At 41.4% G+C, this 23,512-nt stretch overlaps 1 protein-coding gene across 1 annotated transcript in view; it reads right to left on the bottom strand.

Annotated features, from left to right (window-relative positions):
* LOC124721523 (rapamycin-insensitive companion of mTOR) overlaps positions 1–23,512 on the bottom strand; it is a 277,266-nt gene that overhangs the window by 144,172 nt on the left and 109,582 nt on the right. Inside the window, exons 11-13 of the mRNA XM_047246541.1 lie at positions 15,037–15,138; positions 4,309–4,494; positions 655–863 (exon numbers count right to left, since the gene is read on the bottom strand). Coding sequence (XP_047102497.1) covers positions 655–863; positions 4,309–4,494; positions 15,037–15,138 — 497 coding nt within the window. The remainder of the gene's footprint in view (positions 1–654; positions 864–4,308; positions 4,495–15,036; positions 15,139–23,512) is intronic.

The following is a 23,512-nucleotide window of genomic DNA, read 5'->3' as shown; positions in this document are numbered from 1 at the left end:
ACAACAGATATGACTATAACTACTTGACTAGCAACTTAACATTTGTTTGTGTAGTAAATTAGTAAACGGTGTTATATAAATTTTCAGGAAGCACTGATATTGCCCTGAAACCAGTGTTAAGAGTACTGGGGACATCTTAATTACAGCAAAGTTGCTGCAAATTATTTGAAGAACAACATTATTGTGACTACATTTGATGAAGGAAACAGTTAAATCAAATGCTGTCCTTCCTACAGATATTTCAAGACACTAGTTTCATAAAATGTAAATGGGTGTTAAAATTAAACAACCGATAACAAACAGTTTGCTGAATTCAGAAATAAACAGAATCTGAAATGTTTCACAGAACATTCTTTCATAATTCTACCACTAAATGTGTTTCATGTTAACCCAAGATAAACAAAGTGAACAGCAAACTGTGATACCGAAATAGTCATTTTTTTTTTCACTGATATTTTGCGAGTGTGTTGCAAAATGATAGTACAGATCATCCACATTTTTAGACACCACATTGCAATAAATCCACTAGGTTGAAGAATTATCTAAGTTACACAAAATTAACTTTTAAAACAATGTTACAGATTCCCTCAACATTATATGTACATATTTCCCTTGGAACTAATGATATATAGCAAATATTTAAGTCATACTTACTGTTGCAAAATACCAGCTTTCTCCAAGGTTTGTTGACCCCTGTTAGTACGACACATTCTCCCAATAAATAAGAAATAATACTGGCATAATGAATTCTGCATATTTTGTGGGCTAAATAAGCAGTCATGTGCAGTCTTTGATGATGTGATTCCGTCAATATGTTGCCAGATGTCTGCCAGCAACTCTGGCAAAAGCTTTCCACCTTCTGGCTATAGATTTAATAAAATTATTACTATTAATATTATTGCTTATACCAATGCTAAGGCTACTGCTACTGCTAAGAAAAAGATTATACTGAAGGTAACAAAAAAACAACATCAAAATAAATGCACAAGATCTAAGGTTCGTTCAAATAATATGTTAGTTATTTTAGTCTCTTTTCATGCATTTGATGCAGGGGGCAGGGGGGGGGGGGGGGAGGAGGAGGAGGATGACATGGAGGAGGAAGAGGAGAGAAAGAGCAGGGGGGAGGAGAAAGGAGAAAGAGCAGGGGGGAGGAGAAAGGAGAAAGAGCAGGGGGGAGGAGAAAGGAGAAAGAGCAGGGGGGAGGAGAAAGGAGAAAGAGCAGGGGGGAGGAGAAAGGAGAAAGAGCAGGGGGAGGAGAAAGGAGAAAGAGCAGGGGGGAGGAGAAAGGAGAAAGAGCAGGGGGGAGGAGAAAGGAGAAAGAGCAGGGGGGAGGAGAAAGGGAGGAGAAAGGAGAAAGAGCAGGGGGAGTGAGGAAGAGCAGGGGGGGTGAGAAAGAGCAGGGGGTGGAGGTGAGAAAGAGCAGGGGGGTGGAGGTGAGAAAGAGCAGGGGGGTGGGGGTGAGAAAGAGCAGGGGGGTGGGGGTGAGAAAGAGCAGGGGGGTGGGGGTGAGAAAGAGCAGGGGGGTGGGGGTGAGAAAGAGCAGGGGGGTGGGGGTGAGAAAGAGCAGGGGGGTGGGGGTGAGAAAGAGTAGGAGGGGGGTGAGAAAGAGTAGGAGGGGGATGAGAAAGAGTATGGGGAGGATGACAGAGGCCAGGGGGAGGATGAGAGAGGCCAGGGGGAGGATGAGAGGGACCAGGGGGAGGATGAGAGGGACCAGGGGGAGGATGAGAGGGACCAGGGGGAGGATGGGAGGGACCAGGGGGCGGATGGGAGAGACCAGGGGGCGGATGGGAGAGACCAGGGGGCGGATGGGAGAGACCAGGGGGCGGATGGGAGAGACCAGGGGGCGGATGGGAGAGACCAGGGGGCGGATGGGAGAGACCAGGGGGCGGATGGGAGAGACCAGGGGGCGGATGGGAGAGACCAGGGGGCGGATGGGAGAGACCAGGGGGCGGATGGGAGAGACCAGGGGGCGGATGGGAGAGACCAGGGGGCGGATGGGAGAGACCAGGGGGCGGATGGGAGAGACCAGGGGGCGGATGGGAGAGACCAGGGGGCGGATGGGAGAGACCAGGGGGCGGATGGGAGAGACCAGGGGGCGGATGGGAGAGACCAGGGGGCGGATGGGAGAGACCAGGGGGCGGATGGGAGAGACCAGGGGGCGGATGGGAGAGACCAGGGGGCGGATGGGAGAGACCAGGGGGCGGATGGGAGAGACCAGGGGGCGGATGGGAGAGACCAGGGGGCGGATGGGAGAGACCAGGGGGCGGATGGGAGAGACCAGGGGGCGGATGGGAGAGACCAGGGGGCGGATGGGAGAGACCAGGGGGCGGATGGGAGAGACCAGGGGGCGGATGGGAGAGACCAGGGGGCGGATGGGAGAGACCAGGGGGCGGATGGGAGAGACCAGGGGGCGGATGGGAGAGACCAGGGGGCGGATGGGAAAGACCAGGGGGAGGATGGGAAAGACCAGGGGGAGGATGGGAAAGACCAGGGGGAGGATGGGAAAGACCAGGGGGAGGATGGGAAAGACCAGGGGGAGGATGGGAAAGACCAGGGGGAGGATGGGAAAGACCAGGGGGAGGATGGGAAAGACCAGGGGGAGGATGGGAAAGACCAGGGGGAGGATGGGAAAGACCAGGGGGAGGATGGGAAAGACCAGGGGGAGGATGGGAAAGACCAGGGGGAGGATGGGAAAGACCAGGGGGAGGATGAGAAAGACCAGGGGGAGGATGAGAAAGACCAGGGGGAGGATGAGAAAGACCAGGGGGAGGATGAGAAAGACCAGGGGGAGGATGAGAAAGACCAGGGGGAGGGTGATAAAGACCAGGGGGAGGTGGTGGTGGTGAAGGAAATTGATATAAGCAGTTACGATGCAAGGGAGTCGAGACAGCCCATGGAAAGATGTCAACAGATGACACTGTCTAGTGAAGCAGTGATGATTTCAGTAGTGCTCCATATGTTACAAAATGTCAAAGTATTATTCTTAGTTTCAGCTATAAAATTAATGTGTTTACTCATAACTGTACATCGTGAAATATTACACCCCAAGGCTATTCATAAATGAAGTGCAACACATATTTCATAAGATATAAAATAAAAGACTGGGCACATAAACTAGATAAGACAGTGGTTTTGCTGAGACTGAAACAAATATATCACAAGCTTCTAGTAACTTCTCCATACTGTAGTGAAAAAGAGAGACATTGAGATGTAAGAAGTGCAAGATTTGAAGAAGTAAGCTATTATTTGCACACTCATTCTCCCCTCGTCCCCTAGTATTGTCCCTCCTCCTGCTTCACATATGCTTAGCATTTTTCCTTAAATTCAGCACAGCCGGATTGTGCAATTAACTCTCCCTCATTAAGAACCTAATGTCAGCATCTTCTGTCTGCATTCTCTTCCTCTTCTCTGCCTAGCAGCTGTCTCTCAGCTCTCAATTTTCACTTAACCTGACTATCTTTCCCTTTTAGAAATATATGTCAAAATATCCAAGAAAGTAGGTTTTTGTAATGAATTCTGGTTTCATGGCAATGTGGCTTATTAAATTGCACAGTGTACCACACAAAGGTTGCTCTTTTGGATAATAACATGCATTATTTGCATTTTGTTGGGACCTGTGGGTGAGTGGTGCATAAAAATCGACATAAATTCAACGGCAAACACATTGAAAATATAGGCCAAATTCATTTTTAGTCAAACCTGTAAGGTTTATGGGAGAGGTGTTCGCAAGTTACTCAGTGGTTTTTAAGTAGGTGTAAATATTCAGTTCAGTACATGACAACATTTGCAACAGACTGAGCAAAGTTAATTTCTAAAGCGCTTGAGGAACTGATGGAAATATTTGATGTAACTTTCAGAGTGACTATATTAGCACTCCAATTTATGTATAAAGTCCATGAACTGAAAGAAAGTTAACATCTGGTTAAAATACTTTTCCCTCGACTTTCTTCTTTTTTACAGTCACCAGTCCTTCAATTGGTTTAATGCTGTCACACACACATTCCTTTCTGGTTCTAAGCTATTCATTTCTGTAGACTTTCTACATCCAATTTCCTAAGCTGCACTGCATATTTTAATTTTTGTCTGCATTTATAATTTTGTATTTTCTCTACTGCTCCTTACTGTACCAAGAAAATCATTTCAAGATGATTATTACATGCCTACTATTTTGCCCCTCCATCTGGCAAGCATTTTCAATAGGCTATTATTTCTAAGGAACTGTTTTGTTGGAAAAAGAGCATGCACACGCACATGCACACACAAAGGGGAGGGGAGTGGGAGAGAGAGAGAAATAATTATAAATACCTCCTCTGCTTCAAGCAAGCAGTCTATAAGCTCACAACCGGCCAATGTGTAAATGTGAGTTTGACGTCTATTTCCCACTTCAACTCTACTAAAGCGGTTGCTGGATGGTTTAAAATAATTAACAAGGCGACGCATAAATGTCCGGCAGTTGGAATCTTCTAATTTCTTCAGCCCAATATACTGAGTCTGAAATGTACAACAAGAAATCAATATTAATTTACTTCAAAAATGTAAAAAATACAAGGTTAAAACATGTTAAGAAACTTTTAACATTGTTCCATTAATTGGCTGAGAACATACAAAGGTAAACCAGTCAGACTATGCTTTAAACACAGAGTACAAAGGAAAAATGTGCCATAATTAAGATGTAATAGAATAAAAATCATTATATCCATGCAGTTTAGCAGGTCTTACAACGAAATGTTTTTTGTGATCCCTTTTCTCTACACCATTCAATGATTAACATACTGGAGCTATCCTTGATAGGTTAAGTCACGAAGACAAAAATAATAGTGAATGTGCACCAACAATTGAAAGTTTGTGCCCAACAGACTCAGTCGTGTAACCATTACACTGTTCGGCCATGCCTCCAGCTGTTCTCCCATATAGTATGTAAAAATCATAAACAGAAACATCAGTCACAATGAAAGTATGGGTCAGGCCTGGAGGCATACTCAAACAGTCAAATGATTAACGTGAGTGCACACAATGTGCATGAGATCTGGTTCAAATCCGCAGTCAAGCAAAATTTTTCAGCGGCCACTACATATTTCTTACACTTTAGATTTAGCACACCTGAACTGTTTCAATTGTTGTTATTTCATGTCACTGCATCTTCAATGACTTCATCCTATCTGGTTAAATCATCCCATTTCAGTACACTTAATTCATTTCAGGTATATGTGAAGGACAACAGAAATGATGAGGGAGTGAGAAGGGTAGCTCATAAGAGTCTATTGCTCTCTGATAGATGTCACACTTCAATTTTGGACATGTCTAATCACTCACTACAAAATATTTACGTGGTGAGACAAAATTTCATTGGTATAAAATTATGATTTTTCAAATTCTGCTCCAATTTGATTTTGTGCACTGTAAACAATATGCGAGTGCACAAATAACTTCCAGTAATGCAGTCACTGGGTGATAACAACAACTATTGAAATACTGACAGGTACATACCCTGTCATTTTCAAGGCATGCCTGCAGCAAGCAAGCACTGTGCAAAAGAATTTAAAACCTCAGTTTGCAGAGTAAGTCAGGAAGGTTACTTGCTTTCGTCATAATATTATCTCAATAGCTGGAAGTGCATCCACAATGTTCGTGTAGTTATATTCTATAGGATGATGAGTGGGTGCATGATATGCTCATTACAGTGGTCTTCCACGGTCTTGATGCCTGTCCAATATATGACATGCCACAACTGCAAGGAATACAATGAGGCCCCTGCTTTTCACAAACCCAGATTTTCTGTTACAGAATCTAAAAGGATCCTCATCTTACATAGTGGTTGAAAAACTCATTTCCCATTATATTTCGGCAAAATACAAGCAATCCTGCTGGAAATGCTCCTTGTATAAGGCAAAAAGGCCTTAGACTTTGGCACCAATGTTTCCAAAAACATTGATCATGTGAGACCCAACTTGAGTTTTTCTCATCTGACATCCCTAAAGCCACAAGTTGAAGCAGGCAGGTAGCTGCAATGTTCTCGACTTCCAAAAGGTATTTTGCATAGTACCAAATGTTCACTTATTATGGAAAGTACAATCATATGGAGTATAAAATGAGATTTATGACTGGATTGATGATTTCTTGGTGGGGTGGACACAGTATGTTATCTTGGGTAGAGTGCCATTGACAGATGCAGAAGTACCTTCAGGTGTGTACTAGGGAAGTGTGTTGGAAGCCTTGCTGTTCATTTTTTACATTAATTACCTTGTAGACAATATTAATGGTAACCTCAGACTTTTTGCATATGATGCAGTTATCTGTAATGAAGAGCTTTCTGAAAACAACTGGACAAATATTCAGTCAGCCCTTGAAATGATTTCAAAGCAGGGTAAAGATTGGCAATGTGCTTTAAATGTTTAACACTGTAAAATCTCATACTTCACAAAACAAAAAATTGTGGTATCCTATGACTTCAGTGTAGATGAGTCACAGTTGTAAGCTATAAATTTGTACTAATACCTGAGTGTAACAAATTTGTAGGGATATGAAATAGAATGAACACATAGGCTAAGTTGTAGGTAAAGTAAATGGTAGACTGTGGTTTATTGGTAGAATACTAGATAAATGTAATTAGGTTACAAAGATGACTGGGTACAAAACACTCAATGTGGCCCACCCTAGAATATTGCTCAAGTGTGTGGGACCCATGTCAAAGAGGACTAATAGGTGATATTGAGGCCGTAGAAAGAAGGACAGCATAAATAGTCACAGATTTGCATGAACCACGGGAGTCACAGAGATGTTGAAAGAAATGCTTGAACATTGTCACAAACTATCATGTGAAAGCCTACTTAGAAAATTTCTAGGACATACTTTATGTAATTAATCTAGGAATATACAACAATACCCTTTGTACTGCTCCCATAGGGATCACAAAGACAATATTACACTAATTAATGCTTGCACAGGTGTTTAAGCAATCATTCTTCCTACAGTCCATATTTGAATGGAATGGGGAAAAGCCATAATAAAAAGTACAATGGGAAGTATGCTATGCCATGCACTTCACAGTGGTTTGCAGAGTGTCGATGTTGATGTAGAAATACACATTGTCTGAAGGGAAATATGGGGAATTGGATGAAACATCACTAAAAGTGAAATATTAACACATGCAATGTGGCATGTGAAAGACACATGCTGCCCAGACAGAATAGAAAGTCAGCAGTTTCAGATCAACATAATGAGTGTGGCAAAGTAATTGTCCTGAAAAGCTGGTGTGGTACTTAGACAGTCAGTCTTCAAGGGAAAGAGTTACAAAAATAAATAAAAAAGTAAACTGTCATTTGACTGGATGTTACCCCATTTTTTTTTCTGTACTATCTACATTTTGGCTTTTATACCGTCGTCAGGTACAATGCCGAAAGTTCTTAGACCACTAACACGTCATATTTGGTGAAGTCAGCCCAAAGCAGGTAAACAAGACCAACACATGCCTCTAAGATTTAAGTAGTTATTGAATTCACCAATTATGGCATGTTCATGGTCTACGAACTATCAACATTGTACTTGATGATGGCATAAAAGCCAAAATCGAGGTAGTACAGAAGAACACTACAGTAGTATACAATCAAGCGGTGGTTCATTCTTTCAAAAAAAGTACTGAATGACTGTGTTTCAACACTATCAAAAACTTTTTAAGTGTATATTGTGATTGTGATATTCTAGGTTCTACCTACTGCAACACCTCTCTTCAAAATTGAAGGTTCAGAAATACAAACATTTGAAACACTGTACCAAACTGTCCTAACAAAATGATTCCGTATTTCCATTAACATGAAAATGGAAATGTGCAAGAACCAAGATTCCCCCAGTATGTACAATATTCAAATAATTCATGAGAGTGCAGCTAGGTGACACTGTCGACAACTGCTGATATTTCGATTGGTGCACACCCAGCAAGCCAGCCCTGTGCAAGGGTATCTACCTCAATTTGCAGCGCAATTTAGAAAGGTATACAAACAAAAATCAACACCAACACACACACACACACAAAACACCACCACCACAGCACCACCACACCACCAAAGATGACTGACATAGAAGTTGTCGATAATGAAAATGAAAAACAAAGAAGGGATGTATAACATTAATTCTGACTCCCTGTTTTCTGACAAGGGATGACATGCCACAACTGCATGGAATGCAATAGACACTCACCTTATGCCTATCAGTATAATCCTTTACGGAATGTAAAAGGGTCTTAATCTTATATAGTTGTTAAAAAACATATGTCACATTACATTTTGGCAAAATGCAGCCAATCCTGTTGGAAATGCTCCCTGCGTAAGACAAAAAGGCCATAGACTTTGGTACCACCTCGGTATTATCATCACTCGCCCTGTGCGCCATTGGTAAATAGTGCAACACACATCTGATTTGTCTTTCACTATAACCATACTGACGAAAAGATGGGCTCACTCAATTGACAAACTCGCAGGTTCTGAGATGCTGTGGGCCCTGTGAACCAAGGTACAATGTACACCTCTATGCTGAGCCATAAAGTGACAACTATCAGCCTGTAGATACAAGTCAGGGTGAGTATACATCCTATAAATGGCATCTCCCAATATACCATCAACGTTCCTCCTGACCAACACATCAAGGAAGGGAAGGCAGCTATCCTTTCCCACCTCCATTGTCAAACGAATATTTGAGTGATCTAAACAGTCATTCAAATTCTCACTGTCATGACGCCAAACAAAAGTATCATCTTCATATCCGAAAAACCCACGGATTTCGAAGCTGCCAACTCCAAGGTATGTTCCTTAAAGTCTTCCGTACACAAATTGGCAATAACAGGTGACAACAGGCTTCCCATCACAACTTCATCTGTCTGCCTATAGTACTGGTCATTGAATAAAAATTCATCTTCGTAACCTAATTACATTTCTCTAGTATTCTACCAATAAACCACAGTCTGTCACTTGCTTCACCTCCAAGTTAGCCTGTGTGTTCATTCCATTTCATATCTCTACAAATTTGTTACACTCAGGTATTAGTACAAGTTGACAGCTTGCAACTGTGACTCATTACCACTGAAGTCATAGGATACTACATTTTTTGTTTTGTGAAGTATGAGATTTTACAGTGTTAAACATTTAAAGCACATTGCCAATCTTTGACCTGCTTTGAAATCTTTTCAAGGGCTGACTGAATATTTGCCCAGTTGTTTTCAGAAAGTTCTTCATTACAGATAGCTGCATCATCTGCAAAAAGTCTTAAGTTACCATTCATATTGTCTACAAGGTCATTAATGTAAAAAATGAACAGCAAGGCTTCCAACACACTTCCCTAGTGCACACCTGAAGTTACTTCTGCATCTGTCAATGGCACTCTAAGATAACATGCTGTGTCCACCCTACCAAGAAATCATCAATCCAGTCACAAATCTCATCTTATACTCCATAATAAGTGGGTATTGAGCAAAATGCCTTTTGGAAGTCAAGAACATTGCATCTACCTGCCTGCTTCGATTCATGGCTTTACGGATGTCAGACGAGAAAAGCTCAAGTTGGGTCTCACATGATCAATGTTTTTGGAATTTGTGCTGGTTGGTACGGAGGAGATCATTGTGTTCAAGATACCTTATTATATTTGAGCCCAGGAGATGTTCTAAGATTCTACACACAAAAAAAAAAAGCCCATAATGATATCGGACAGCAGTTTTTTGACCTGTGCTCTCTTCCAACCACTCGGCACAGTTTTTTGTTTGCGGAATCTTTGGCATATAATAGATAAAAAGAGAGGTTAACTCAGCTGCAAATTTGGTATTGACTCTGATAAGACTTCCATCAGGACTTGGAGCTTTGTTCAATTAACAATTTCAGGTGTTTCTGAATGCCACAACACTAATATCTATTTCACTCATCTTTGCAGTGGTACGAGAATTAAAATAGTGCAATACTCCTATTCCTTTGTAAAGGAACATTTGAAAATGGAGTTAATCAATTCTGTTTTTGCTTTGCTACCCTCAATTTCAATTCCTTTCTCATCAATGAGTGTCTGGACATTTAACTATGGTGCCACTAATGGCATTTACACATGACCAGGATTTCTTCAGGTTTTATGAGAGATCTTTAGATAATGTTCTGTTACAGTAGTTGATGAATGCATCATCTATTGCCCTCATGACAGTCAAATGTTTTCCATTCAGCATCTCCTTCCCTATAGCTCTATGCTTTGTTTTACACCTATTATGGACTAGTCTCTATTTCTTTAGAAGCTTCTTTACAGTGACTTTATACCATGGAGCATCCCTCCTATCTTGAACTGCTCCACTAAGTATACATCTATCTAGTGTACAGTCAACTATTCTTTTAAACTTCAGGTACAGTTCCTCTACACTGTCCTTCCTGAACTATAAGTTCCTCACTGAGAAATGACACAGCTGCTTCTTTAGTTTATTGAATATATAATTATTTCTACTTGTTTTTTTAGATGCCCTTTGTACTTGTCATATAGTATCAATCATTTCCAAAATCTTTCATTCGTAATTTGGAAAATTCAGTCCAACTACCCAATTACATATTGTTCCATCCTCACAAACAAAAGAGCTACAATTTGCCCAGGTAAAGTTTGACTTGTTCCTTGTAATGATAATACATCTACAGATCCACAATATCTCCATGCACAGGTCATGTAGTTCCTCTACATTATAAAGAGGCGGTAAGTGTACTCAGGAGTTGGAACCTGGCTACTTTCACAATGAGATTGACAGTGTTGAAGTTTTGCGAATTTGCAGCCATGACAACTGGATTTCATCATCATGATAAAGAAAAATCCACCAAAAAGCCCAAAAGCATGTTGAAACAGGTATGCAATGCTTTCATCAACATGATCTAACAGGAAGTGTGGTTAATCTCACAAGGCAACTAAAATTTATTATTCCTGGGCCCAGACATGACACCCACGACAACCTTTTACTGATGATATCATCAAGTTATCAAGTTTTCAGGCATTGGTCAGCCCACATTTGCAACAAGAAGCAAGGAATGGTATGCTTTTGTTCACTTATTCTGTCGGGGCTCAGGACACTTAACATGTGTGTTATTAGCATCCATAAATATTTTTTGTGAATGAGTGAACTTGTAATATAGCAAGTCTGATCATCCTGTTAAGATACAATTCTATCTCACAAGTAGAGCAATATATAGCAGTATGATATTTTTAATGCATTGCTCGTTTTTAATTCTGTAGCACGATTACTGTAATATGAGTAAATAAGGCAGCCATCAGTTTAAAGACTGTTTTGCAGACCACAGTGCTTTACTAGCTATGGTGCTACTGGAGGTGGTACACAGATGCCTTCCTCCAACCTTTCAACTGACTCGTCTAGCCCATTACTGGGGGATCTGCAGTTTAACGTGGATTCCAAACAACATTGCAATTTGGCATTTTTCACAGCAGTAAACATTGGCATAGGTGAAAGAAGTGGTAAGTGACAGATAAAAATCCTAGGATTGACCAGGAAGGATAATAATTATTCTGTGGTGAAACAAGAAACAGACTGGACTGAGTGTTGCCATTATGGTAGAAAGACTTGAGAGAGAATTACTGTACTCACAATACAAAACAAAGAAACACACACACACACACACACACACACACACACACACACACACACAGAGAGAGAGAGAGAGAGAGAGAGAGAGAGAGAGAGAGAGAGAGAGAGCAGTAAAGAAACCCAATGATAAATTTGAAAAGGAGACTAAAGTTCTCTGTGAAGAAATAAAAATGTTGAGGTTGGTTCATGAAATTGTAATTCTGTCGAGACAGCAATAGACTTGGAAGATTCACTGAATGAAATGAATAGTGCCTTTAAGAAGAGTTTATAAGATTATTGTCAGTAAATGCAAAACAAGAGGAATTGAATGCAGTCTGATCAAATCAGGTGATGCTGAGGGAATCAGATTAAGAAATGATTAACTAACATTAGTAGATGAGTTTTGATATTTGGCCTATGAAATAAATTATGTTGACTGAAATATAGGAAATATAAAATGCAAACTGGTAATAGCAAGAAAGTTTGTCTAAAAAAGAGAAATTTGTTGACTCTGATTATGGATTTTAGTATAAGGAAGTCTTTTCTGAAGGTTTGTCTGGAGCGAAGCCTTGTAAGAATATGAAACATGGATGAACAAAACTTCAAACAGGAACAAAACTGAAGCTTCTGAAATGCATTTTTACAGAAGAGTTCTGAAGGTTAGAAGGGTAGATTGGATAATTAATGAAGAGGTACAAATTGAAATGGGGAAAAATGTATAACAAAATGTGGCTAAATGAAGGGATCAGTTGACAGGGCACATCCTGAGGCATTAAGGCAAAGGTAATTTGATAATGGAGGGGAGAGGATGAGAAAGAGATTTGATAATGGAGGGGAGGGAATGAGAGAGAGAGAGAGAGAGAGAGAGAGAGAGAGAGAGAGAGTGTGTGTGTGTGTGTGTGTGTGTGTGTGTGTGTGTGTGTGTGTGTGTGTGTGTGTGTTTTGTTGAGAAGGGGTGACGCAAAAATAGTAGTGGGAAACAAAGGCTTGACTACAGTCAACAGCTGCAAATAGGCGAATGTGTGGCAGTAGTTATGCAGACATGAAGAAGCTTGCAGAGGATAAACTAGTGTTGTGACCTGCCTCTAACCAGTCCTTGGACTGGAGATAACAACAACACAGGTGATTAAAATGGCAGAAGTATTTTAGGAGATAGCTAATTAAAATATATACTGGCATAGAGGCAAAGTACAAAAAGTTTAAGCAACAGCAACGATTTTGCAAATGTTTGCAGGTTGGGGTCACTGTGGTAATTAGGCTTCCGAAGCATCTCTGTAATACCTGTGTGTCGTTTGAACCAACCGGTAACAAATTTAGCAGCCTGCCTCTGGATTCATTCGATGTCTTTCTTTAATCCAACATGGCGCAGATCCCAAACAGTTAAGCAGCACTCAAGAACAGGTCGCATTAGCATCCTATGTGCAGTCTCCTTTACAGATGAACCACTCTTTCCTAAAATTCTTCCAGTACACTGAAGTCAACCACTGGCCTTCCCTAGTACACTCTTCACATGCCTGTTCCATTTCATATCACTTTGTAAAATTACAACCAGATAATTAAACAATGTGACTGTGTCCAGAGGACACTACTAATTCTGTATCTGAACAGTATGGGTTTGTTTTTCCTACACATCTGCACTGACTTACACTTTTCTACATCTAGAGCTAGCTCCCATTCATCACACCAACTAGAAATTTCATCAAGTCCTCTTGTATACTCTTACAGTAACTCATCTTCCGACATCTACTCATACACAACAACACCATCAGCAAACAACCGTAGATTGCTACCCACCCTGTCCACCAGATCGTTTATGTATATGGAAAATAACAGTGATCATATCACACTTTCCTGGGGTATGCCTCACGATACCCTTGTCTCATGAATACTTCCACTTGAGGACAACATACTGGGTTTTCTTACTTAAGAAAGTCTTTCAGCCACTCACATATCTGGGAACATATTCCATATGCTCGCACCTTCGTTAATAGTCTGCAGTGGGGCATCGTGTTGAATGGTCTTCGGAAATACAGAAATATGGACTCTGCCTGTTGCCCTTCATCCACAGTTTGCAGTACACCACATAAGGAAAGCACATGCTGAGTCTCAAATGAGTTATGATTCCTAAAATCATGCTGATTCATTGAGACAAGCTTGTCGGTCTCTAGAAAATTTATTATAGCTGGACTTAGAATATATTCTAGAATTCTGCAGAAAACTGACGTTAAGTGTATTGGTCTGTAATTTTGAGAGTACATTCTTTTAACCTTCTTATATACATACTAAAATGTAGACTTTCACAGCCGGAAATATCATGTCCATTATAATTATCCGGGCTGTTATGCCGTGGTCGGTTGATGAATTCTGTGTCGATTCCCAACGTTTCGTCTCCGACTGCGGGAGACATCTTCAAGGGGGTCCATAGCTCAATGGAAGGTCCAACACACCCACTGGCTCGCTACTGACTCAGTCAGTGGGTGTGTTGGACCTTCCATTGAGCTACGGACCCCCTTGAAGATGTCTCCCGCAGTCGGAGACGAAAGGAATCGACACAGAATTCATCAACCGATCACGGCATAACAGCCCGGATAATTATAATGGACACTTCTTATATACAGCAGTCACCTGTGTTTTTTTCCAGTCCAATTTGCAATAAATGCAAGCTAAGTAGGGGCCAGTGCCATAGACTACTCAGTAAAACCAAACTGGGATTCCATCCAGAACTAGTGACTTATTTCTTTTCAATTCTTTCAGTTATTTCTTTAGGCCAGGAATGCTTATTACTATGTCGTCCATACAGGACTGCATGTAATATTCAAATGATGGTATTTTTTTATGATTCTCCTGCATGTACGATTTATTAACCATGAAATTTAAAACTTTGGCCTACATTTTGCTGTCTTTTACTGCCTCACCAGACTGGTCAATGAGTGACTGGATAGAAGCTTTAAACCCACATAGCGACTTTGCATTGGACCACAATTTTCTCAGGTTCTCAGCCAGCCCTTTTGCTACGCTATGACGGTAGTAGTAGTTGTGTGCTTTGCACACAGATCTTTTCACAGATGCATGAATCTGTACTAACTTTTGCTTGTTCTAATTTGTGTGGTCTGCTTTGAACGGAGAGTGCAACAGCTTTTGCTTCCTCACTATTTCCCAAATAACCACAGTGGGTCTCTTCCATCCTTAATCCACTTAATATCTTACTGGAACCAAATGACATGAATTCATTGTCTAAATGAAATGCTAACAACTGTTTCTCTGCTCTTTCTGAGAGAAACATTCACCTAGCCTTCTTAACCGATTTATTAACTTTTGTAGCCATAGTCATTATGATGACATGATCACTAATAATAATAATAATAATAATAATAATAATAAATAATAATAATAATAATAATAATAGCCATAAAGGATGACAACAGATGCATTGGGCCCCTCCTCTGATATATTACCTTTAGAATTGTACGGACAACTGTCCAGTTCCACGAGAAACCATCCTTGTTTGAGAGAACAGCAGATTCTCTAAGTATGTCATCAAAATCCTTCAGTGTGGGCTGTAAGCAAAAAACAAAATTATAATATAGGAGATTGTATAGAGGAATGTTACATGCTAGTGTGGAATTTAGTTCATGAAACATAACAATGCATTATATTTAAAAAATGGACTGCAGGCTGTGTCTTAGCCATCAAAAGCATTCAAGCTAAAAACAAATTCTGTGAATCACAAATACAACATACATCCTAAAATAAAGCACACAAAATCTTTCAAGAGCTAAAAGGACATTGAAAATGTGTCTTCAGTAGATTAAAACAGACAATGACAATAACACATATCTTATGGATGCCATTTATGTAGCAGATGCAGCTTTGGTACGCCTATTAGATCAGTAATATATTGAGGCTTGCAGACCCTCCATACATGGTTCCTGAAAAATTGTACCTAAATATTAGTGACAAGCACTCTATGTGGCTAGCTGGATTTGTCCTATGAACCACAGAGATGGCCAACTGGCAAAAACTTGCTAATAATGAAGGCAGTTCATTTTTAAGTCAACAGTGAAAGAATTCCACCCGACATAAAAAGTCTTGGGGAGTTAATTGTGACATTAACAGCTACCAATATAAATAAATTCTTACCAATCAGACCAACTGAATGGAGGGTTTATGGTTCCAATCATGAAACTACATCTGCAAGTATTTACAACAATTGCACCCAAAAGATGGACAGTATGAAAGGGTACCGATGGTTATGTGTGTTAGTTATCAAAAAACACAGAAAACATATTTTCAATGCACTAGAGCGTATGTTGAACTGAACATAACATTTTTTGGCAGTACATGCTCTCCACAGATTATTTATAATTTTAACTTAACAGTAACACCAGAAGCACCTAATGTACGGTCTGTTAGAGAAATGTCCTAAGTCCCTTATTGTTATTGAAACTATACAGTTACAGAGACCTTTTGCAAGTCTCAAACATCTATTATGTATATACACAGACTGAAGCGACAATGACCCAGGTCTCCCGCTCACTAGACAGATGACGCTAACCGCTACGTCACTCTGGCACAGTGGCTTTGCACAACTGTACCTACTACCCTAGCATGCCTCCCTCCTCAATCCAAATTCCATTCACCATCATACAGTTTCATTTCATTAAAGCACCAATCCTGGGTTTCAGGCAGGATACCCTGTTTCATTCCACGCTGAGGTGCTACTCCAATACTGCTGGAGAACCTTCACAATGCTGTTCGAGTTTACAGGAAATACCACGTGGGCTGAGACATGAATGGGAATTTGGATTGGGTCGGAAGACATGCTGGGGTAGTCCTTGCAGTTGTGCAAAACCAGTTTGTGAGGGTGGTGTAATGGTTAGCACATCAGCTTAGTAAGTAGGAGAGCTGGGTTCGAATCCTAGCATTGGTACAAACCTTGATTCGCCACTGTGTATCTACATCACTGTAAATGAATTATCTAACTACAAAGCTACAAAAATCAGCACCATGATATCTGTTGTATGCTAATGTTTATAAAACATAAATGGTCTGGCTGTTATGTGTAATGTTAAAGACCACATCCAAGAACACGGATTGTAAACATTCTGCTGGCCACTTAGCAGGAGTATGGCAAGCAGACATGGCACTTGCACGCAGCACACACTGTCTGCTCGCCATTCTTCCACCAAGCAGTTGGCAGAATGTTTACGACCAGCATTCTTGGATATGGTCTCTATCACTAGGTATGGCAACCAGAGCATTTATGTCTTGAGCACAACTCAACAACTAGAAACTAGTCACAACACAATGAACATATAACACAGCTGAGGTAGTTTTTCATTAATCATTAAAATCACAGAATAACATCTGGTTGTAACAAATTACATATGCTTTCAAGGGTTCTGTGCAATCCAAAAATGCCCAGACAAACCAAAGGCAAAATTTATAAAGCAGCAGCAAGACTACTGTTACTGTATGACAGTGAAGTCTGGGCACCAAAACCGACTTACAAACGGAAGCTCCATACAACAGAAATGTGCATTTTACAATGGGTGTGAGGAGTAACACTGAATTCATAAGAGGTAGTTTTCAAGTAGTACCCATAAAAAGAAAACTCTCAGAAGCCATACCGAGGTAGTAAAGTCACGTAACATTAAGACTTGAATATCATGTCAAGAAAAAGTGCCTCTCCATGGCTACAAAGAGGACAGGGAGATGAAGACCTCAAACCACTAGGTTGACGACTATCCGAAGTGATATGAAGAAGCTAAGTCTTAGTGGAGATTATGCCCACAAACCGGACAAATGGTGCCACATAATTGGGAAAGCTGACCCTGATTGACAAGAAAAGACTAGAACAAAAAAAGAAATAAACCCCCAGTACAACCTAAACTTTAGAAAAACAGTAACACATTACCATCCCTCCACTTCTCTACTTATCATCACTGAAAAGGATCAATATGCAATAATTGTAGAACATAGACTAGTTTACTTCTGTATTGGACAATAAGTTCAAAGACATGTAGAGATGACACTTCAAATCATCAAACTAGGTACTGTGCAGTGCACAACTGGAAGGGGCACAGGGCAGGGGAGAGAATAACCTATTCAGCTTCTAACACGTCTAATCTGTCAACAATAACTTGAGAAAAGTATTCAAAGGCTGTATTGGCCAAGAAGGTATTTATGTGTAGGCCATATCTAATACATACACGTACGACACACACTGCTGCCACATTGTGGCTCCCAGAAGGCAATGTGTGTGGTATATAGTTTGATCACATCCTTAGCCCAACAATTATCAGCTACCGAGATCAGATACATTAAATTTTCTCCAAGAAATATTACCCAACTTCATCATGTGGCCCCTGGTGTCAACAAGTAATGTTTCATTAGTACTAAATACACCATGTCAACCTGCACTTGTCAGATTCACCACCACCACCACCACCATTGTTGTTGTTGTTGTTGTCTACAGTAAGAAGACTTGTTTGATGCAACTCTCCACACCAGTCTATCCTGGGCAAGCTTCTATATCTTTGCACAACTACTGCAAACTACAGTCATTTCCCTCTCCAATTTATAACCCCCCCCCCCCCAACACACACGCACACACGAAGATTGTCTCTTCCCTCAGTTATCTAATTGGCAATTATGTGATACCTCAGAAAGTATCCTATCAACCAATTTCTTCTTTTAGCCAAGTGGTGCCATAGATTTTTTTTTCACCAATTTGATCCCCTACCTTTTCATTAGTTATCCAATCCACTAACTAAATATTCAGAACTCTTCTGCACAACAACATTTAAAAAGTCTCTATTCTCTTCCTGTCCGAAGTGTATATCATCCATTTTTCACTTCTATACAACACTACATGTCAGACAAATACCTTCAGAAAGAGAGACTTCCCACCACTTAAACTTATAATCAAAATCAATAAGTTTCCTTTTTTTCTAAATATTGTCAATTTGCATTTTATTTTCTCTCTATTTTGGTCATCATCATTTATTTGCTGCACAAATAGCTACTACTTTTAGTGTATCATATAATCATATTCCCTCAGCATTGCCTGATTTAATATGATTACATTCCACTGTCCTTGTTTTATTTTTGTTGACATTCATCTTGTAACCTCTTTTCAAGACACCATCCATTTCATTCAATAGATCTTCCATGTCATTTACCGTCTCTGACAAATTAACGTAAGTCCATTTCCAGACTTCTCCTTTGTTTCTTTCACTGCTTGTTCAATGTACAGACTGCATAACATTGGGGATAGGCTAAAACCCTATCTCACTCCCTTCTCAACTACACTGAGGTGACAAAAGTCATGGGATAATGATATACACACATACAGATGGCAGTATTATTGCGTACACAAGGTATAAAAGGGTGGTGCACTGTCGGAGCTGTCACTTGTACTCAGGTGATTCATGTGGAAAGGTTTTCAACACTATTATGACAACACGACGGGAATTAACAGACTTTAATGTGGAATAGTAGTTGGAGCTAGATGAATGGGAAATTCCATTTCGGGAATCGTTAGGGAATCCAATATTCTAAGACCCACAGTGTCGAAAGTGTGCCAAGAATACCAAATTTCGGACATTACTCTCACCACAGACAAAGCATTGGCCAGTGGCCTTCACTGACGACATAGCATCAGCGTTTGTCTAGAGTTGTCAGTGCAAACAGACATGCAACACTATGTCAAAATATTAACAATATAAGGAAAAGCTAGATTGCAACTCATTGTAAGGATGACATATTGAGACGTAGACATGCACAATAAAAAGACACTCACACATAGCTTTCAGCCAAAGCCTTCTTCAGTAAAGGAAACATACAAACTTTCATTCAATCAAGCAAGCATGCTAACAATAGACCTATCTTCATGCAGACCAAACTAACTACTGTTGTACTGTCTTTGAGCAGCTCCTAGTTTCATCATTTGGGTCAGCATACACAGAAACACAGATTCTGCACGGTGTCTTTTGCTATAGATGCAGTGCAATGCATCTTTGGAAGACTATTTCATTTTACAAATGTTTCAAATGGCTCTAAGCACTATGGGACTTAACATCTGAGGTCATCAGTCCCCTATACTTAGAAATACTTAAACCTAACTAACCTAAGGACATCATACACATCCATGCCTTAGGCAGGATTTGAACCTGCAACTGTAGCAGCAGCGCAGTTTTGGACTGAAGCACCTAGAACTGCTCAGCCACAGCGGCCAGCGATGATTCCATTTTACAGCCCATGGTTTTACTCTGATGTTTTGTGGTAGGATGTTCAAAATTGACAGTGACTGCAGGATAATTTTTCACAACTTGAACCTGTTGTTAGCTGACAAACTTGAAACTGATATGGTCTATATGTTTCAACACTCTTACCTTTAGCATCTAGACAGATAGACAATACACTCCCATGGGTATAAATACACTCCTGGAAATGGAAAAAACAACACATTGACACCGGTGTGTCAGACCCACCATACTTGCTCCGGACACTGCGAGAGGGCTGTACAAGCAATGATCACACGCACGGCACAGGGGACACAACAGGAACCGCGGTGTTGGCCGTCGAATGGCGCTAGCTGCGCAGCATTTGTGCACCGCCGCCGTCAGTGTCAGCCAGTTTTCCGTGGCATACGGAGCTCCATCGCAGTCTTTAACACTGGTAGCATGCCGCGACAGCGTGGACGTGAACCGTATGTGCAGTTGACGGACTTTGAGCGAGGGCGTATAGTGGGCATGCGGGAGGCCGGGTGGACGTACCGCCGAATTGCTCAACACGAGGGGCGTGAGGTCTCCACAGTACATCAATGTTGTCGCCAGTGGTCGGCGGAAGGTGCACGTGCCCGTCGACCTGGGACCGGACCGCAGCGACGCACGGATGCACGCCAAGACCGTAGGATCCTACGCAGTGCCGTAGGGGACCGCACCGCCACTTCCCAGCAAATTAGGGACACTGTTGCTCCTGGGGTATCGGCGAGGACCATTCGCAACCATCTCCATGAAGCTGGGCTACGGTCCCGCACACCGTTAGGCCGTCTTCCGCTCACGCCCCAACATCGTGCATCCCGCCTCCATTGGTGTCGCGACAGGCGTGAATGGAGCGACGAATGGAGACGTGTCTTCTTCAGCGATGAGAGTCGCTTCTGCCTTGGTGCCAATGATGGTCGTATGCGTGTTTGGCGCCGTGCAGGTGAGCGCCACAATCAGGACTGCATACGACCGAGGCACACAGGGCCAACACCCGGCATCATGGTGTGGGGAGCGATCTCCTACACTGGTCGTACACCACTGGTGATCGTCGAGGGGACACTGAATAGTGCACGGTACATCCAAACCGTCATCGAACCCATCGTTCTACCATTCCTAGACCGGCAAGGGAACTTGCTGTTCCAACAGGACAATGCACGTCCGCATGTATCCCGTGCCACCCAACGTGCTCTAGAAGGTGTAAGTCAACTACCCTGGCCAGCAAGATCTCCGGATCTGTCCCCCATTGAGCATGTTTGGGACTGGATGAAGCGTCGTCTCACGCGGTCTGCACGTCCAGCACGAACGCTGGTCCAACTGAGGCGCCAGGTGGAAATGGCATGGCAAGCCGTTTCACAGGACTACATCCAGCATCTCTACGATCGTCTCCATGGGAGAATAGCAGCCTGCATTGCTGCGAAAGGTGAATATACACTGTACTAGTGCCGACATTGTGCATGCTCTGTTGCCTGTGTCTATGTGCCTGTGGTTCTGGCAGTGTGATCATGTGATGTATCTGACCCCAGGAATGTGTCAATAAAGTTTCCCCTTCCTGGGACAATGAATTCACGGTGTTCTTATTTCAATTTCCAGGAGTGTAATAATGTCGTGTGGCTAGGGCCTCCCGTCGGGTAGACTGTTCGCCTGGTGCAAGTCTTTCGAATTGACGCCACTTCGGCAACCTGCGCGTCGATGGGGATGAAATGATGATGATTACGACAACACAACACCCAGTCCCTTAGCGGAGAAAATCTCTGACCCAGCTGGGAATCGAACCCGGGTCCGTAGGACTGACATTCTGTCACGCTGACCACTCAGCTACCGGGGGCGGACACTCCCATGGGTAATCAAGTCAGAGATAGTTGCCATATTGGTGATGGCAAACCTGTTGCCTTGATTAATGTGGTAGACTAATGTGGTAGATGAATGTGATCCCAACAGAGACTGAACCGACTGAGTGAGTGACAGTTGCGGGAAGGCCAGGTAAAACAAGCTGTACGTGCATCTTATTTTAAGATAAATTAGGGTCACAAGGCACCAAACACTCCTGCTATGTAATTAGCAGCCACTTCAATTTTAATGAGTCACCATGTAAAGGATGTCCAGAGTATTCCGATTCAGATACAATTACAATGGCAAATAACACCCAGACTGCAGAAATCAGAAAAGCTGAAAAGTAGCATATAACTTGGCAGTTAAATAGTGTAAGTTAACAACAACAAAACTGAGGAGCCATTACACTTAGCGCCTCCTCATTTCAGGATACAGACTGCAGTACCTCACACAAGCACCTCTGCTAAGTGCATGTGTAGTGCCACAAAGATTACCATGGATTAATAAAAAGGACCACAAAACATCAAGTGATGGATAAGTGTTGTATGAAGTGATGAATATGGCACATATTGGTTCCTGCCCCTTGCAGAATAAGAGAAGCCCAAAAAGTATATGAAGCTTTCCCATATGAAAAAAGTCAGACTAGAGGAAGAAACATTTTATGGGGCACACGTATCTATGATGACAGCATATAATTTGCTATCAAATGTACAGTTCATCTTTAGAAGTCATTTAACAACTGAAATGTTATATTCTCTTTTCTCCGTGAGGTACTGGATGGATTTAACAAAAGGTTCGAACACTAGGCATATTTTTTTATTTAACTAAGGTGTTTGATTGTGTTGATCACAAAATATTGCTCCAGAAGTTGGACCGTTACGGGATACAGGGAGTAGCTCACAAGTGGTTCTCCTCTTACTTTAGCAACAGACAGCAAAAGGTCATTATTCACAGTGTTGAGAATGGCTGTGATGTGGGATCTGAGTGGGGTACGGTCAAATGGCAGGTGCCCCAGGGATTACCGTTGGGACCACTCCTGTTCCTTATTTATATGAATGATATGCCCTCTAGTATTACGGGTAATTCTAAAATATTTCTGTCTCTGATGAAACTAGCTTTGGTAGTAAAGGATGTTGTGTGCAACATTGGCTCGGTTTGAAATAGTGCAGTTCATGACATAAGTTCATCGCTTGTAGAAAATAAACTAACGCTAAATCACAGTAGCACTCAGTTTTTACAGTTTCTAACACACAATTCAACGAAACCCGACATTTTAATTTCACAGAATGGGCATATGATTACTGAAATTGAACAGTTCAAATTTCTAGGTGTTCAGACAGATAGTAAACTGTCGTGGAAAGCCCAAGTTCAGGGTATTGTTCAAAGACTTAATGCTGCCATTTTTACTATTCGAGCAATATCTGAAGTAAGTGATTATTCAACATGAAAATTAGTCTATTTATTTTCATTTGCTTATGTCATATGGTATTCTAAAAGGATATTTTTGGCTCAGAAATGGGCAGTTCAGGCAATAAGTGGTGTAAGTTTGCAAACCTTTCATCAACCCCTGTTCATTAGTCTGGGTATTTTGACACTGGCCTCTCAAAAAAAAAAAAATTCTTTACTGTCATTTCTTGTTAACAATATCAGCATATTCCCAAGAATCAGCAGCTTTCACTCAGTTAATACTCGACAGAAATCTAATCTGCATTTGGATCACACTTCCTTAACTCTTGTGCAGAGAAGTGTGCAGTATACTGCTGCATCCATTTTCAATAAGCTACCACAAGAATTCAAAATCTTTGCAACAATCCACACACTTTCAAATCAA

The sequence above is a fragment of the Schistocerca piceifrons genome, chromosome X (genome assembly GCF_021461385.2).
Source record: "Schistocerca piceifrons isolate TAMUIC-IGC-003096 chromosome X, iqSchPice1.1, whole genome shotgun sequence".
NCBI lineage: Eukaryota > Metazoa > Arthropoda > Insecta > Orthoptera > Acrididae > Schistocerca > Schistocerca piceifrons.
Note: the sequence above shows the minus strand (reverse complement) of the source record. Positions and strands in the feature narration are given on the sequence as shown.